This window comes from Parus major, chromosome Z (assembly GCF_001522545.3).
Source record: "Parus major isolate Abel chromosome Z, Parus_major1.1, whole genome shotgun sequence".
Lineage (NCBI taxonomy): Eukaryota > Metazoa > Chordata > Aves > Passeriformes > Paridae > Parus > Parus major.
The window spans coordinates 61794847-61812028 of NC_031799.1; the positions used below are offsets into that span (position 1 = coordinate 61794847).

Consider the following 17182-nt stretch of genomic DNA (forward strand, 5'->3'; position numbering starts at 1 on the left):
AATTGGTTGGAAGAGACCTTCAAGATCATCAAGTCCCACCCAACCCAAAAATCTCAACTAAACTATGGCACTAAGTGCCACATCCAGTCTTTTTTTAAACACATACAGGGATGGTGACTGCACCATCTTACCAGGCAGAAAATTCCAGTACTTCATCACCCTTTCTGTAAAAAGCTTTTTCCTAATATCCAATCTATATTTCCCTTGGTACAGCTTGAGACTGTCCTCTTGTTCTGTCAGTTGCCTTCTGGAGAAAGAGACCAACCCCCACCTGACCACAACCTCCTTTCAGGGAGTTGTAGAGAGTGATGAGGTCACCTCTGAGTCTCCTTTTCTCCAGGCTAAACAACCTCAGCTCCCTCAGCCGTTCCTCACAGGGTTTGTGTTCCAAACCCCTCACCAGCCTCGTTGCCTCCTCTGGACACGATCAAGTGCCTCAACGTCCTTCCCAAACCATGGAATACCTTTCCTAAAACATGACAGTCTTTTTTGGCACCTAATGAGTGGCAGGAAGAGCTGAGATAACAGCTGATCAGGGCAGAGCTGGTTGGAAACATCTTTGCTCTCAGTATTTGTTGCTGTAGGTATGGAGGCACTGCTCAAAATGTTACTAGGTCTGTTCATGTGGCTGTGGTACCAGCACCATGTATGCTACCACATGTGCTCTTTAAAATGATTTTTCTCTAAGTAGGGGGAAGAATCAAGAATGCTTTGTTCCTTTATTTTGTGATATCAGCTTATGGCATCATAGCATTGAGGGCAATGGAGGTCATTTGTGATCTGTATTCAGTGTTGCTCTCCTAACCTTCTCTTGGGTGCTACCTTTGGGACTCCATTAGTAATCATATCAAGACATGGGTAAGATGATTTTCTCCAGGTTTTCATCCCCTTTTTCTCCTGTTACAACAGCTTTGGAGAATTTTGGATACTTTTAGATATTGAGGAAACAGTGTTCTTGTTGCTAAGTCTGCCAGCTCCCCCAGTATGGTCCACACCACAGCTAGAGTCAAGAAAGAGATTTCTGGGGAGGGTTATTCAGAGTTCTGCCACAAGGGTGGACAGACATGGGTGGCATGCAATGTGGAGGGATGTGGACCAGTATTTGGAAGACTTATCCAGTGATTTGGAAGTTCACCCCTGCACAACTACAGGACCCTGTCAAAATGATAAAATATATTATGGAGAAATGCTGTGGCAGTTCCAGAGAGGTGGACAAGAGGAGGACAAGGAAAGCAAAGCAAGAGACACTGCAGTCACTCAACTGCAGCTGAACCAGGGGCACTGGGTCAAGTGGTTGATAGGGCAGGAACACAGGTAGTCTTTTCCTCAGTCCTTTTGGTGGTGGAGAAAAAACATTAATGGTGGTGGAGAAAAACCATTAAAGGAATAGGAGAGCCTACATTATCAAAAAGTGCCTCAAGGCTTGTGTCATCAGCAGGATTTTGGGTTCTTTGACCATGGGGCAACATTTTTAGCATGTAGCCTGCTGGAACTGGATGTACTCCATCTCTGTGTTAAGAGCATAAGGATTTTAGCTCATGAACTGCTGGGACTCATTGAGAGTGCTTTAAACTAGGTTAGAAGGGTGAAGGGGATGCAGCTGGGCTGTCTGGAAGCAGGCCCAAGGGTGGTAAACCTGAGTTAGGGGTGAAATCAGCAGCCCAGCTGAGGTGCATGTACACCAGTGCAAGCAGCATGGGTAACAAACAAGAAGAGCTGGAGGCTCTTCTTGTTTACCATGTATACCATGGTATACATGTATACCATGGTATACAGCAGCAGAGCTATGATGTAGTCACCATCACAGAAATGTGGTGGGATGACTCGAATAGCTGGAGTACTGCACTGAGTGGCAAGCTCTTGAGAAGAGACAGGGAAGGGAGAAGAGGTGGAGGGATGGCGCTTTATATTAGGGAGGTTTTTGATGCCATGGGTATTGAAACTAATGACGATGAAGTTGAGTGCCTGAGGGTAAGAATTAAGGGGAAGGCCAACAAGGCTGACATCCTACTGGGAGTGTGTTATCATCCACCCAACCAGGAAGACGAGGTGGACAACTTATTCTATAAGCATCTGGAGAATGTTTCAGGGTCACCAGCCCTTGTTCTTGTGACTTCAACCTGCCAGACATCTGCTGGGAACTTAACACAGCAGAAAAGAGGCAGCCCAGGAAGTTCTCAGAGTGTGTGGAGGATGACTTTTTGTCACAGCTGGTGGGTGAGCCCAGCAGGGGAGGGATTATTTTAGACCTGTTGTTTGCAAATAGAGATGGGCTGGTGGGAGACGTGGTGGTTGGAGGCTGCTTGGGGTACAGTGATCATGAAATTATATATAGAATTCTTGATATTTGGTGAAATCAGGAGGAACAAAAATAGGATTTTTACATTGGACTTCTGGAGGGCAGACTTTGTCCTATTTAGGAGACTTATTCAGAGAGTTCCTTAGGAAGCCGCCCTCAAAAACAAAGGAGTCCAGGAAAGGTGGGCATGCTTCAAAACAGAGATCTTGAGGGCACAGGAAGAGACTGTCCCTGAGTGCTGAGAGATGAGCTGATGAGGCAAAGTCTGACCTGAGAGATGAGCTGATGAGGCAAAATCTGACCTGATGGGCAACGAGGTTTTGAAGGAACTCAGGAATAAAAAGAGGATGTAACATCTTTGAAAGGAGGGTCAGGTTTCTCAAGAATTATTTAAGATGGTTGCTAGGGCATGTAGGAAAAAAATTAGAGAGGCCAAAGCTCAGTTCAGCCTTAATTTGGTAAGTTTTGTAAAGGATAATAAAAACTGTTTTTACAAATATATTAATAGTGAAAGGAAGGGTAAGACCAGTCTTTGTTCGCTATTGGATGTGAGAAGGAACTTAGTAACTGCAGATGAGGAGAAGGTGGAAGTGCCTAACACCTTCTTTGCCTCGGTCTTTAGTGGGAAGATGGCTTGTCCTCAGGACAGCTGTCCTGCTGGGTTGGCAGATGGTGTCAGGGAGCAGAATGGTCCCCTGTTATCCAGGAGGAGGCAGTCAGAGACCCTGCTGAGCTGCTTGGATGGCCATAAATCTATGGGTCCAGATGGGATCCATCCCAGGGTGATGAGGGAGTTTCCAGATGAGCTTGTGAAGCTGCTCTCCATCATTTACCAGCAGTCCTGGCTCGCTGGTGAGGTTCCAGATGACTGGAAGCTGGACAGTGTGATGCCCATTCACAAAAAGGGTGGGAAGGACGATCCTGGTAGTTATAGGCCAGTTAGCCTGACCCCAGTAAGGTCATGGAGCAGTTTATACTGAGTGTCATTATTTACAGGATGGCCAGGGTATCAGACCCAGCCATGGGTTTAGGAGGGGTAGGTCGTGTTTGACCAGCTTGATCTCCTTTTATGACCAGGTGACCCACCTGGTGGATGCAGGAAAGGCTGTGGATGTGTCTATTTGGACTTCAGCAAGGCCTTTGACCCTGTCTTCCACAGGACACTCCTGGAAAAGCTGCAGTCCATGGCTTGGACAGGAGCACTCTGTGCTGGGTTAGGAACTGGCTGGATGGGCAGGCCCAGAGAGTGGTGGTGAGTGGGGCTGCATCCAGCTGGGGCAGTCACCAGTGGTGTCCCCCAGGGGTCTGTGCTAGGGCCAGGTCTGTTCAGTATTTTATTGATGATATGGGTGAGGGTATTGAGTTTTCATTAATAAATTTGCAGATGTTACTAAGCTGGGAGCGTGTGTCCATCTGTTGGAAGGGAGGAGGGCTCTGCAGAGAGACCTGGAATGGTTGGATGGATGGACAGAGTCCAATGGGATGAAGTTGAATAGGTCCAAGTGCCAGGTCCTGCATTTTGGCCACAACAACCCCCTGCAGTGCTACAGGCTGGGGATGGTGGGGCTGGACACAGGCAGAAAGGGACCTGGGGGTGCTGGTGACAGCAGCTGGACACAAGCCAGCAGTGTGCCCTGGTGGCCAAGAAGGCCAATGGCCCCTGGCCTGTATCAGGAATGGTGTGGCCAGCAGGAGCAGGGAGGTCATTCTCCCCCTGTACTCGGCACTGGTGAGGCCACACCTGGAGTGCTGTGTCCAGTTCTGGGCCCTCAATTTGGGAAGGATGTGAGACGCTTGAGCACATCCAGAGGAGGCAACGAGGCTGGTGAGGGGTTTGGAACACAAACCCTGTGAGGAACGGCTGAGGGAGCTGGGGTTGTTTAGCCTGGAGAAAAGGAGACTCAGAGGTGACCTCATCACTCTCTACAACTCCCTGAAAGGAGGCTGTGATCAGGTGGGGGTTGGTCTCTTTCTCCAGGCAACAGAACCAGAGGACACAGCCTTAAACTGTGCCAAGGGAAATATAGGTTGGATATTAGGAAAAGTTTTTTACAGAAGGGGTGATAAAGTCTGCCCAGGGAGGTGGTGCAGTCACCATCCCTATATGTGTTTAAAAAAAGTCTGGATGTAGCACTTGGTGCCATGATTTAGTTGAGGTGTTAGGGCATGGGTTGGACTTGATGATCTTGGAGGTCTCTTCCAACCTGGTCATTCTGTGTGTGATTCTGTGTAAGGCTGCAGAAGCTATTGAGGGACAAGATGTATCAAGTCAGGTTGCAGAGCTGAAAGATATCCAGGTGGCTTTAGATATCACTTAACAAGAAAAATGGCCAGCACTCTGCCTCTATATTAACTCATGAATGGTAGCACATGCTCTGTAGGGGTGGCTTGAGTGGTGGAAAAAGATAAATAGGCAGTGAAAAGATAAACCCATCTGGGCTGCTCAGCTGTGGAAAGACATATGTAGACTAACTGGCTGTAAAAGCACATCATGTATACACACAGATCCACACACACCAGGAGTGGGGCTGCTGAAGAACGTCACGACAGTGCACGGGTGGGTTGGGCTGCCAAGATTAAACTGTCTCAGGTGGACCTCCACTGGCAGCCAATTATTTCTGGCTCATTGGACCCATGACACCTCAGGTTATCTGGGAAGAGATGCAGCAGTACAGATGCACTCATGAGTGAGGGGTGGACTTCATCATGGACTTTATTTCCCAAGTGATCCCTAACTGTGAAACATGCACTGTGATCCAGCAGACCAAGTAGGTAAAGCCACTGTGGTATGGGGGAGGACAGTTAAAATATATAAATATGGAGAGGCCTGGCAGATGGATTCCATAGACCCCTAGTCCAGAGAGCACAGTGTTGAGTGGGTACCATGTTCCCCGTCATGCACCAGCCTCTGGGAAAGTTGAATGATACAAAGGACTGCTAAAACCACTCTGAAATCAATGGATGGTTGGACCTTCAAACATTGGGATCTGCATTTAGGAAGGTCATCTTGTTGGCTAATACCAGAGACTCTACAAATTGAGCTTGCCCTGCCCAGTCAAAGCCTTGTACTGTAGAAGGGGAGAAAAGGATAAAGTCCCCATGGTGCGTATGAGGAATATGTTTGGGAAGTCAGCTTGGATTAGTCCTGTCTCAAGCAAAGGCAGGCCCACCCATGGGAATGTTTTTGTTCAATGACCTGGGTACACTTGGTAGATAACACAGAGGGACTGTGAAACATGATGTGTACCTGGAAGGGGATTTGGTTTTTGAGTGAGAACAGTCTATAATGTTGAACTGTGTGTGTGCTGTTTGGAATGACACCGGCACTGTGTGCCATACCTACCATGGACAGTGAGTCTGGGCTGCTCCAGAAACACTGGTCATGAGCTTGTGATGCCTCACAGCACACCAGCCCTCCTGCCCTGGAAGACATCTAGGACAGACAGAAACCACAGCAATGGGCTCAGTGAACTCTACAGATATCTTGGAGGGACAGCTATTGACTATGGTTATACCTAAGCCTGTGTATATGTATCTGTTTGTATGTATCTATGTATGTATATAATTGGAAGGTGTATGATTTTTCATGAGGTAGATGAAATAGAATAAGGGGTGGAAAATGTCCTCATTCCAGCCAGGACAGGGGTTTTTTTTTCAGTAGCCAGGAGGGGAATGGCTAGGATGTAGGGGTTATTGTCTACCACCTCAGATCACTGCTGGGTGTGAGGGAAAGGGAATCTCCCAGGAAGAATCACAGAATATGCTGAGTTGGAAGGGATCCACATTGAGTCCAACTCCTGGCCCTGACAGGACTATTCCCAAGAGTCATACCATGTCCTGAAAAGGTCCTTTCTGGGTTGGCATAGAGTGGTCAGGTCGAGGGGTTTCTGTGTGAAATGTTTGTTTCTTGCGCCATCTCTTATTAGTATTGTTGGTGTTACTGTTCCTTCTCTTATCCTGCTGGTGTTTCCAGTAAATTGTTCTTAACTCATTCTGGGATCTTTACCTTCTGTGTCTCCAGTCCTTCTTTCCAGTGTGCTGCAGTGAGAAGGGAAGAGAAAGGGGTGAGTGAGTGAGCGGTGTGTGGTTTGGAGAGTCTCAGTGGGAGCATTAAGCTGAGGATACCCAAACCACGACAATCTCCCTCAGTACTGCACTTCAATCCATGTGTTTTGTATATACACTTCGCTGGCTTCCAAGGGTTAATATAAAGGTCACCCTGAAATTATCCTCCTGATTGTTGAGGCTAACTCCTAGATCCTTCTTTAGTACTTAGATTAACTGGTAGTAATACTCATAGCAAACCTCAGTGTCCTACAGCTTTGCTCTGAACAGAAGCATAAAAGACCAGTAAAGCCAAACTGCATTGCTCAGGTCAGAACTTCTGTAGGGGACTCTCAAACTGTTACAGAATCACACAGAATCACAGCATGGTTTGGATCAGAAGGGACCTTTGAAGACTGTAGTCCAACCCCCAAAACTGATATTAGTGCTCCTCAGGTAAAGAACAAATTCTATGTCCAACTAAACATAATTAAGATATAATTCAACGTTATTTTGTTATTGTTACATTTTTTTTCCCACACAGTTAGTTTTTACTGCATTCCATGTGAGACAACTGCAGCATTTTTCTTTGCAGGAAGTTATTTGGGCTATTCACATGTAGATCCTAAATCTGAATGCGAGTTTGATATAAAATAATTTCTGTATTTTTCACGTGAGGTGTTGCTGTGGACGGCTGATTGGAGAACACCCAGGAATAGAATACAGCTGGCCTGCTTATCAGGCTGGTTCACAGAGTGATGGTGGAGAATGGTCTGTGCAAAAACACACAAAGATGAGTCCAACAGATGCTTTTGGTACAATCAATTTTCAAGATGGAGACCACACTTACCATGCCAAGGTAATAAGTGCTGTGTTTAAATGTCTGACTTATTTTTGTAATTTCACCATAAGAAAAGAAAGACAAGGAATGGCAAAAATTGGATTGGATGCATGTCAAATTTATTGTCTTAAGAGGACAGGGGAATCTAAAAGTAAACCAGATTAAAATGTGTGTACATTTTTATGTATGAACTTCACTGTGATTAGGGATATGCTGTCTGTATTGCTCACATGATTTTTGTGCTATCATGTTAGGGTAGTATAACAGCTCTAAACCTTTACAAGATCTGCAGGATGTTAATGCTTAGATCTTTGTAATGTGTTGCAGTTTCTTCTCCTGAAGTATTTAAAAAATGTTTATTTCACCCATTACTTTCCTTTCCAGTATATTAGACTCTCTTATGATAGCAATTTGGATCAGCTGTTGCACCTGATGGTTAAAGAATGGCAGATGGAATTGCCAAAGCTAGTGATTTCTGTTCATGGAGGCATTAAAAATTTCAAGCTCCCCTCAAAGGTCAAGCAGGTTTTCAGCAAAGGGCTGGTGATGGCAGCTGAGTCTACAGGAGCGTGGATAATTACAGAGGGCATCAACAGCGGTAGTGTAATTATTTTTCTTTGCTTTTGGTGTTGTTTTTTCCTCGCATAACAGCATGTACATTTAGGTGAAATAGAGTGAAATTGTTTGAAAATTGGTGATATATTAGTACAAAATGAAGCTGTTTTTGTGTAAAGAGCAGTGCATAATTCAAAGAGTGAGATCATGTTAGTTTACTGTTGACAGGTATTCTGAGTATTTTAATTAAAGAGCAGAGTGTCCTGAATGTAATAAGAAACATTGCATATAGCCAGAATTTATTTACAGTAAATTTATCTGCTTCATTAAAATATTTAGGTTCTGTGGACTATGATTAGTATTCTTGAAACAATTTTCAAAGCCCAATTTAACTTGTGTTTTATAATTGATAAAGTTTTTAGTCAGGATAATCCATTAATTAGACTATTAGTAGCTGGAAATCCCTTCAGACTATTCTCAAAAACTCAAGAGAGGTCAGTAAACTGTGGAACCGAAAGTTTTACTTCTTTAGCTATTATTATTATTCAATCTGGTGATCTTACAGGAGAACTGTCCTCTGTTGCATTTATGTAACTACTGAATTTTTATGGATGTGAAAAGCACCATTAGCAACATGTAAGAATATTGCTAATTAGAAATATGTGCTGAGTTTGAAGCAGTGGTACATTACACCTGAGCTGTGAAGTGTACATCAAGTACACAAGTTGGGCATGATGTTTTAGTTTTCATAGAAACATAACTACAGTATAAATTCAATAGTGCGAAACCTTTCTCGGTGTCCTGTAGCAGGTCTCTGAATATAGAAAAAAAATTATCATTTGATTATCTGTTTAGGAGTGTGCAGGCATGTGGGGGATGCACTGAAAGGCCGTGCCTCACCACACCTGAGAAAGATCTGTGCTATTGGGATTCCTCCTTGGGGTATCATTGAGAATCAGAGTGATCTCGTTGGAAAAGATGTGAGTTGAATGCATTTTAATAATAAAAGTCTTCATGTTCATGGGATGTTAGAATTTTCTTGATACTTGATTTTCTTCTAGATTAACTTCACTAGTTTGATATTTTTTTCACTGTAATACAGGGTTAGGTTTTCCTCAGCAACAGAATTTTGTGGCAGGTTGAGGCACTGTATTTTGCTTTTTATGAATAAAAGAATAGCTTTAAAATATTTCTTACAGGAAATTGCCATTAATTTTTAAAATTTTGTAATTATGTAAGCAACTCTTGTGGTTGTAAATTATGTTTTTCTATATTAAGATTCAGAATGAACAGTCAGGTTAGTAGTGTACACAAATAAGCAATTAATAGGCGTATTATTTTATTCACAGTCTATTTTATATTCACAAACTATGACTTTATATGAGGGCATAACCTACTCAAGTGTCTAAAAGCACTCAAGTAGTAAGGTGCAATCATTCCTCATAAATGTGAGGTCACATATTTTTAATGGGAATACAATCCAGGGAAACTATGCCATGGTGTTTTAGCTGTTGCAAAGAATGTTAGGCAGTGACTCTAAGGATTGCAAACCTAATCAGAAGTGTTTTCTGAGGTAGTAATTATGGGCTTGTTGCTGTTAAGAATAAAATGCTAAGAATCAAATGTTTGAGTAGCTCAAAAAGCATGATTGAGAATTTCGAACAGCCACACTGTGATGAAGAAATACACACAAGTGAGGGAACATAAATGGTCGAATTTTGTTGGTTTCCTTGAGGACATTTTTATTTTGGTTTTCTCAGGTAGTTCGCCTGTACCAGACTCTTGGTAACCCACTCAGCAAGCTGAGTACGCTCAACAGCATGCATTCTCATTTTCTAATGGCAGATGATGGGACAGTAGGCAAGTATGGGAATGAAATGATGCTCAGGAGGAATTTGGAGAAGTACATATCACTTCAAAAAATACACACAAGTGAGTATTGCTGTGGTTAGCTTTGTGACAGAAAAACCTGTTCTAAAAGATGGGAGGTACTTGACATTTCATGTTATATATTGTACGTCTTGATTTGCCATAGCTGTCACTGAAGTTAATTTGTTAATTAATTGCACATGTCTTGAACTCTAAAACTTAGGAAAATGAAAAAGACAGTAGTTTTATAAAGCATTATGCATTTGTATGAACTTGCATATGGGTTTGTCTGTTGAAGAGGCATCTAAATGACTCTGTTTATTTAGTAAATATTGAGCATTTGCTCACTTCACAGTTTTTTGTGGTAGCTATTTCACCGCTAGAGACTTCCCCATCATTTTGTGAGATGGAAAGATTGTTACATTCAATGGAATTAATTTTTACCATGTTAACTACTTTTGCCCTCATCACTCTTGCAAGCCTGTGACCTCCTCAAGTACATCAACAAAGAAGTTGCAAAAGTAAAACCTTTAGCCAGCATTTGACAGGCTGCATAACTTCCACCATTTATTTATAGAGTAAATGAGTTACAGTAAAGAAATAACTAAACAAATATTTATTACATAGACAATTATTTCCTTTTATGCACTAGATTGTACTAATTGTTTGTGGAAGTTCACTCTTACCTAGTCATTCAAATCTTGAGGTATGTTAAAAAGACATTAGTATTATGATGTTGATGTTGCTTCTTCTATCTGCTCACAATACTGAATTGACAAACTTAGAAACCAACCCAATTTTTAGCATGTTCTTGTACAGAGCTTCTTATTTGGACTCTTCTATTTTCTTACTATGAGCTTTTGCAAGTCAGGCTTTCACTTTCATTTCTATTGCATTGTACTTGAAATTAATTTCTGTTTTTTTTAAAAAAATGTGCCCTGCTGCTGTAAGAGTCTCTGAAGAAATTCCTGATTACTTTTCTGTATGTGTTGGTAAATATGTGGATACTGAACATGCTTCAAATGCTCTTGCATGTGACAACTATTATAAAGGAAAGAGGGATATTTAGAAGGATGTTTTTTTCTTCTCAATGCTTTTTTCGGTAGTTTTTCATGGACCTTTTGAAGAAGTTTTCTAAAATTCTTAAAGATATAAGTCAAATTACCGATGGTGAAGGCATGATTTCCTCTCCATTGAACCATCTGACTTACTTCTTCCCCAAATGTCAATCAATGCAATAGCAGCACAACCATGTATAAGTATTTATTTCCCGTATGTTTTGACTTTTGTGTGTGTGACTGGGACGTGTTTATAACTGGCTAGGTGTGTTTTGCCACAGGAATGGGCCAAGGTGTACCCATAGTGGGGCTGGTGCTGGAGGGAGGCCCCAGTGTGATCCTGATGGTGTGGGAGTACGTCAGGGCCAGCCCGGCTGTCCCAGTGGTGGTCTATGAGGGCACTGGCAGAGCTGCGGATATCCTGGCATTTACCCACAAACATATGGGTGATTCGGGGTGAGTCGTGGCATAATGCTCCTCCTGCTTGCCCTGCCATGCTGGCAGGCACCTGCAAACCCCTCTCTCAGAACTGCTGAGACAATTTCTAATGCTTCTGGTAACGATACCTCTCTGGTCTTTTGCTGGCTTTAGCTTCTGTGATGGGAGAGCGAAGCTTCTATCTTCCCTGCCTCAAACTATTGCTGAAATAATTATTCTGCCAAATTTACTATGACTTTTTTGAAGATGTAGCTACTCTGAGTCATGATGTAGCATGTAGCATGTAGCTACTCTGAGTTATGAAATTTCTCACCTTTGGTGAGTGACACTCATGGATGACCATGACAAAGAGTATTTGCTAATGTTTCAGCTCAGCCATGTCTCCAGCTATCAATATTCTGTATGTGAGCTTGGATTTGGATTGTGCAAAACTTTTGAGACTAGAGCAGGGGGTCACTGCTGTAGAAGCTTCAGGTTGCAAAAGAAAGAAGACTAAGTTTCCTGAATTTTTGGCTTTGGGTTACTCAGTGGTAGTCCAGATCTGTCATCCTTGTCGAGGTATCTATGTCACCACCAGTCCAGTCTCAGCTGCAGGTTCTATTGAACCTACCCTGGTGAAAATTTTGCATCCAAACTGGACATAAAAATTTATGTTTGTATAGCCATTTAATAGTATATGTGAAAGTTTTTCAAAGTCAAAGAGCTTTTTAGGTTAAAAAAATGAATTCTAAAGAGGTGCCCTGGGTTCATTGCCATTTAAAAAAATGAACTATTTAATAAATTTGATATCCTAATTGTTTACTCATTGTCTTTTCTGAATATACTTTTGGATATGTGGTACTTGCCCCTAGTATGTAGTTTGAAAACTTTTTTCTTCACTTTTCTTCACTTGCTTTTTTCCCTATATTTATGATATTTTTAAAAAATTCTCCCATTAAAAAAAAGGAAAATATGAATGGAAAGGTTAACAGAAAGACAAAAAGGAGAAAAATATGGGAGAGATATGAAGCCTAATGAGCAAATAGTAAGGAATTTCATTTTATGCCTATTTTTCCTTCTTTATTGAAAGAAAGAAAAATCTTGTCCAGTGATTTTTAGCTCTATTTAATCCATAAAGGATTTTTGCTCTCATGGAAAATCCTTAAAATCCAAAAAATTGTTAACTTACCCATGTATTGTATTTTCAATAGTAAATACGTATTTCAAAACAAATGTGTTTGTGATTAATAATTTATGTTATGGGATTACTTTTCTTTGTGTTGAAAGAAGGATTAAGACAACAAAGTAGAAAGAAAAAAGAAATTTCTCCTATGTTTCATCTTTTCTGAAGCATCATTTGGGTGGGTAAGAAGTATCTAAAATATAATTGTCATTGATTGTATATCTTATTTCCAGGGATCTGCGCCCTCAGGTGAAGGACGACATCTTAATGATGATTCAGAACATATTTGGATTGGAACAGAAACAGTCCAGTCATCTATTTCATGTTCTGATGGAATGCATGAAACACAGAGAGTCAGTGAGTAGGGTTCATGTGCTGAGTTTAGGAAGTCTTCATTTCCTGTTACCTTTTTTGCTCTTCCTCTGGTGGGTTGGCTTGTGCACAGGTATTATATCTGATAAAAGGACAGCACAAATGTGTCTGTGCCAATTTCTATATTGAGTAGCTCTACAGAGCCTGCTTAATTAACTTCTGGAGTTTCAGTTTCAGCCATTGTTTATGAAATGAGAGCCTTCCTGATTTTAATAAAAGACTAAATATCTTTGTTTTCACAAGAAGATCAAGTAACTTCTATATTTTTCTTCTCTAGTAGAGTCTTATTTATAATTTAGAAAGGTTTCCTTCCATTCTTCTCCCCACAACAGAATTGTGCTAGAACTTGTCTCTGAAACACCGCTAGTAACTGGAAATCCCCTTCCTCCCTCCAGCTGCTGGCCATGCACTTGAGTAAACCATATTGGCCGTCACCAATCCCCTCTTTACTTTCCACATGCCTTACCATAAGTTTCCAGGAGGATCTGCTCCATGACTCTGCTGAAGCTGATTGGACTGTAGTTTCCCAGGTCTCTGTTTTTAGCCTTTTTAAAAATGGTAGTTACGTTTCCCCTTTTCCAGTTATTTTGCCAGTCTGTCACAACTTTTCAAACATGATGGAGGTCACAGTGTATAGGCAAGTAATGATGATTGTACTGGTAATCAGTAAAATGGAAATAACACAATACATTTTTTGTATTTTTTGTTTTATTTTATTTGAGTGTCTGTTTTCTAGTTGAAAACTGAGTGAATATCAACAATGTTACATTTTTACATTTTTCAGGTTTAAAGGTTATTCAAAAGGAAACAGACACGTGTAGACTCATGCAGTGGGTTTATTCCAGTTTTCCTGGGGTGCCATTGTATTAAAACCAAAATGGTGCATTTTCTGTCTGAAACAAAGGAAAATTGTGTCTGGACCCCTGCCATTGTTTGTTTTGAAATGTGTATGATTTAATCTACCACAGCCCATACAAAGAAGAAATAACTACAGGCTTCTCTGCCTCACCTCAAATAGTATACTTCTGCAATTCTAACAGATAACCATATTTGATGCGGAGTCAGAAGATGAGCAGGACATTGATTTGGCAATTCTGACGGCACTCTTGAAAGGTATTGAAAAATATGACCTGTTTTTATCTGGCATACAGTCTCACTGGCTTATCTTTTCAAAGTAAGGGAGTGACATAAATGTGTGAGAACTGATAGATCCCTTGCCTGCCTCCTAGGTACGAATATGTCTGCTTCAGATCAGCTAGATTTGGCATTGGCCTGGAACCAGCTAGATATCGCCAAGAAACACATACTTGTTTACGGACAACACTGGAAGGTACCTGTTCTTTCTCACTGTGTTTTACTCTTCATTTTGATGACTAATTTTTCATGATCTGCATTTGTCGAGCTTTAAGTAAGGAATAGTTTGATGATTGGACTCAGCCTTCTGTAATCTGCTTTGATTTTTTGATTATCCTCAAAATAGTGAAGTGTTCAACTATACAATGCTTCAGATCACTTTTGTTTTTCTGGACAAGGGATGATAGCAAAAGTTCCTCTTGGTTTTGCTGTGAGCTTTTTCAGCAGTAGTCACTCTCACTGTAGTTTCAGAGATAATTCTAGATATGTATTTTTCAAGCCTCTGTTGGCAATCAATGGTGGTTAAGGGTGTTTCGTTGTAGCTTAGAATACTCTTTTCTCCAAAGATATAAACCCCCAAGGGGTGTTGCATCTGTTTTCCTAGCTCTAGACAGAAATACAGAAATCCCAGTATAAATCACCAGGTTAAAAACAAAAAAGTAATGTCATTATTTTAGACACTGTTTCTTAGGAAAAGCTGTAATGAGAGAGTTATGATCCGATTATAAGACATGTCTCTGCTCAGCTTAAGAGATGATATGTGAAGTCAATAGCAGAGACTTTTTTTTAAACAATAAATGTGAGGTATGAGAAGGGGGAGAGACAGAAAGTGCGAGAGAGGGGTTAAATAAAGAATACCACCATGTGGATTCCTGTGGTGTCCTTATGGTTCCTCTTGACCCTGGTCTTCAGAGGTGAGGGCCCTGAGTTGTTCTTCTGGAGGTGCCACTTTTATACAGCCTAAGCCCTGGATAGTCACAGGATGTGCTGTTTCCAAAAGGAAATCCCATTCCCAAAACTTGAGTTGGCATGAGGATAAACACTTCCTTCCTTTCTCACATTTTGCCACAGTGGAAATTTTTGTCCAGATGCTAACCAAACCTTTACCTCCATTAGGCCTGGAATTAGCTCTTTCCTGCTGTACCATCTGTGCTTAACTCAGGTTCTGTTGTGGTGGCTTTTCTTATCAGGACAGTCTTTGGGGACAGCTAAGTCCATTCTCTAGGTCCTTACAGAAGGCAAGCCATGATTTAGACCTGAATTAGCTACATGTGTGTGAAAGAACATTCAGTAGCAATTAAATCAATTAATTAAATTTAAATTATGGGGTTTAGGTTTTCACAGGTAATCCAGTATTTATGTATAACCCTCCATAAGTGAGTTTTTTGTGTACATAAGATTTTTGTAGGTGACAAACATAAAACTCTATGTGCCTCAACACATTTTTCCCATTTGTTGTAGGAATTAATATTTTCTTTGAGAAATAATATCTCATGGTCCAAGAAGCACTTCCCAGAAGTACTTTTTAATTCCCTGCCAAGAATTATGGAGTTGATTTTTTTCGGTCCCAAGGGTGTTTTCTTCTTTAAAATGAAAATTTTGAAAAACAGGCAGTTGTATATGTATTTGAGTGGCCATAGCTGGTTGTTTGCCATGAAGAGAGACCTGATTTTTTTAATCACTAGCCCATATTTTCTGAGGTGTGTAAGATTGAATATATGGAAGACTATGCCTGGGATGTCTACAATTCAACATCCATGAATTAAAGATTGGATATTGGGAAAAAATTATTCATAAGAAACATTATAAACAGTTGGAACAGGCTCCTCAGGGATGTGTTGACTAATCAACCATAGAACTACTTACAAGATGTAAATGTGGCACTCAGGGACCGGGTTCAGTGGTGGACTTGTCAGTGTTAGGTTTTCTTACTGACTTGATGATCTAAAGATCTTTTCCCAACTTTTTTCTGACTGCTGAAATTCTAGTAGAGTTCTAATTTCAGTCTACAAAGTAACTACCTTGCTTCCACTTATTCTGCTGCATTTTCCTCATGTCAATATTGTATTTCTGTTCTATTTGTCCTTATAAAATTCTAACAGTATTGATATGCCATACTTTGACAACCTGGGTTTTTTGTAACTGTTTCCATATTTCGTGTCTACTGTCTGTGATGCTGATGTTAAAAGGGCTGATTTCAGCTGTAATTTAGTTCTCTGGAAACTCTTAGGGGAATACCACAGGGTCCTGATAATTTACCACTACCACTTTCTGGAAGGTTTCTGTAATATTCTCTACTGATACTTAAATTAGACACAGTTCCTCAGATGTTTTCTGCCATAAAGAACAACTTTGATACAGGGCTTTCCCACCCTTTTCTGTAGTAAGCAGTAAGGCAACAAATTAGTTTGCTATGTGTACAATAGCCTTAAGTGTTTCTTTTATATCTGGTCATCCTTTGTCCTTACAGAGCCACTGGCAGTCCCCCTACTCCCACTGCTCTGCTTCTGATATGTTTGAAAAAAAGATTAGTGTATCTGTTCATATCTATTTCAGTACAATGTTCAGCACTATTTTGAAAGAAAAGCTGTTGTCAAATAATAACTGTGTTCTCCCCTTCAAGTAAGACTTAAAAATCTCATAAAAAACAAGCCTCACATCTCTTGCTGCTTTTCCAAGCAAATATCAGGATAACATACACTTCTGAGTATTTTTCTTTTCTAAGCAGGGAAAAAGCCAAACTATCTTTTTTGTGCACTAAAAAGAAAAAAAGAATGCACAAGGATGGTTTTAAAGCTTACCTGTTGCTTAGGTGCTTTCTTAATTAAAGTGAAGCAATCCTCTGACTGTCAGGTATTGCCAGATCTCCAATTGTCAGGGGCTATGGCTCCTGCAGTGTTACTTGCAGTTGTGTGTTCAAATTTTGGGTTGCATATTTAAAGGAGCAGTTTTGAGGTGGTTGCTTGTGGACTCATAATATTTCTGTCTATTTAGGTGTTTCAAGGAAACATACGATTTTGCACGTATCATGGCCATTTATTTTTAGAACTCTAGTCTTAGAAGTTTAGAAGGTAAAGGTTATAAACAACTGTGGCTGTGTTTCTGTTTAAATGTCAACTCTACCTCAAATACCAAGGAATTCCATTCCAACAGTTACCAAATGGCTGCTGACCTCTTCAGACACACTGCCAGCTCAAAGACTGTTAGAAGAAATTTAATGCAAGAGTGGTCAGTCACTCCCAGATATTTCTGGGAGAAAATCCAGTAATTCAGGATCAGTGCAAAAGTTTTCTTTTTCTAACATTTATTGGTAATTTTTTAACATAATTTCTGTCAAAACTTAATATAGACAAGGAATGTACTATTTTCAAGTATTAACACTAGCATCTGCCCCATTAGTGTCCCTCTAG

General features: G+C 40.8%; 1 protein-coding gene across 1 annotated transcript in view; it reads left to right on the forward strand.

Annotated features, from left to right (window-relative positions):
- LOC117243691 (transient receptor potential cation channel subfamily M member 6-like) overlaps nt 1–11126 on the forward strand; it is a 38476-nt gene extending 27350 nt beyond the window's left edge. Inside the window, exons 5-9 of the mRNA XM_033520300.1 lie at nt 7022–7202; nt 7569–7782; nt 8595–8719; nt 9500–9671; nt 10948–11126. Of these exons, the coding sequence (XP_033376191.1) occupies nt 7022–7202; nt 7569–7782; nt 8595–8719; nt 9500–9671; nt 10948–11126 (871 nt within the window). The remainder of the gene's footprint in view (nt 1–7021; nt 7203–7568; nt 7783–8594; nt 8720–9499; nt 9672–10947) is intronic.
- The last annotated feature ends 6056 nt before the right edge of the window (nt 11127–17182 follow it).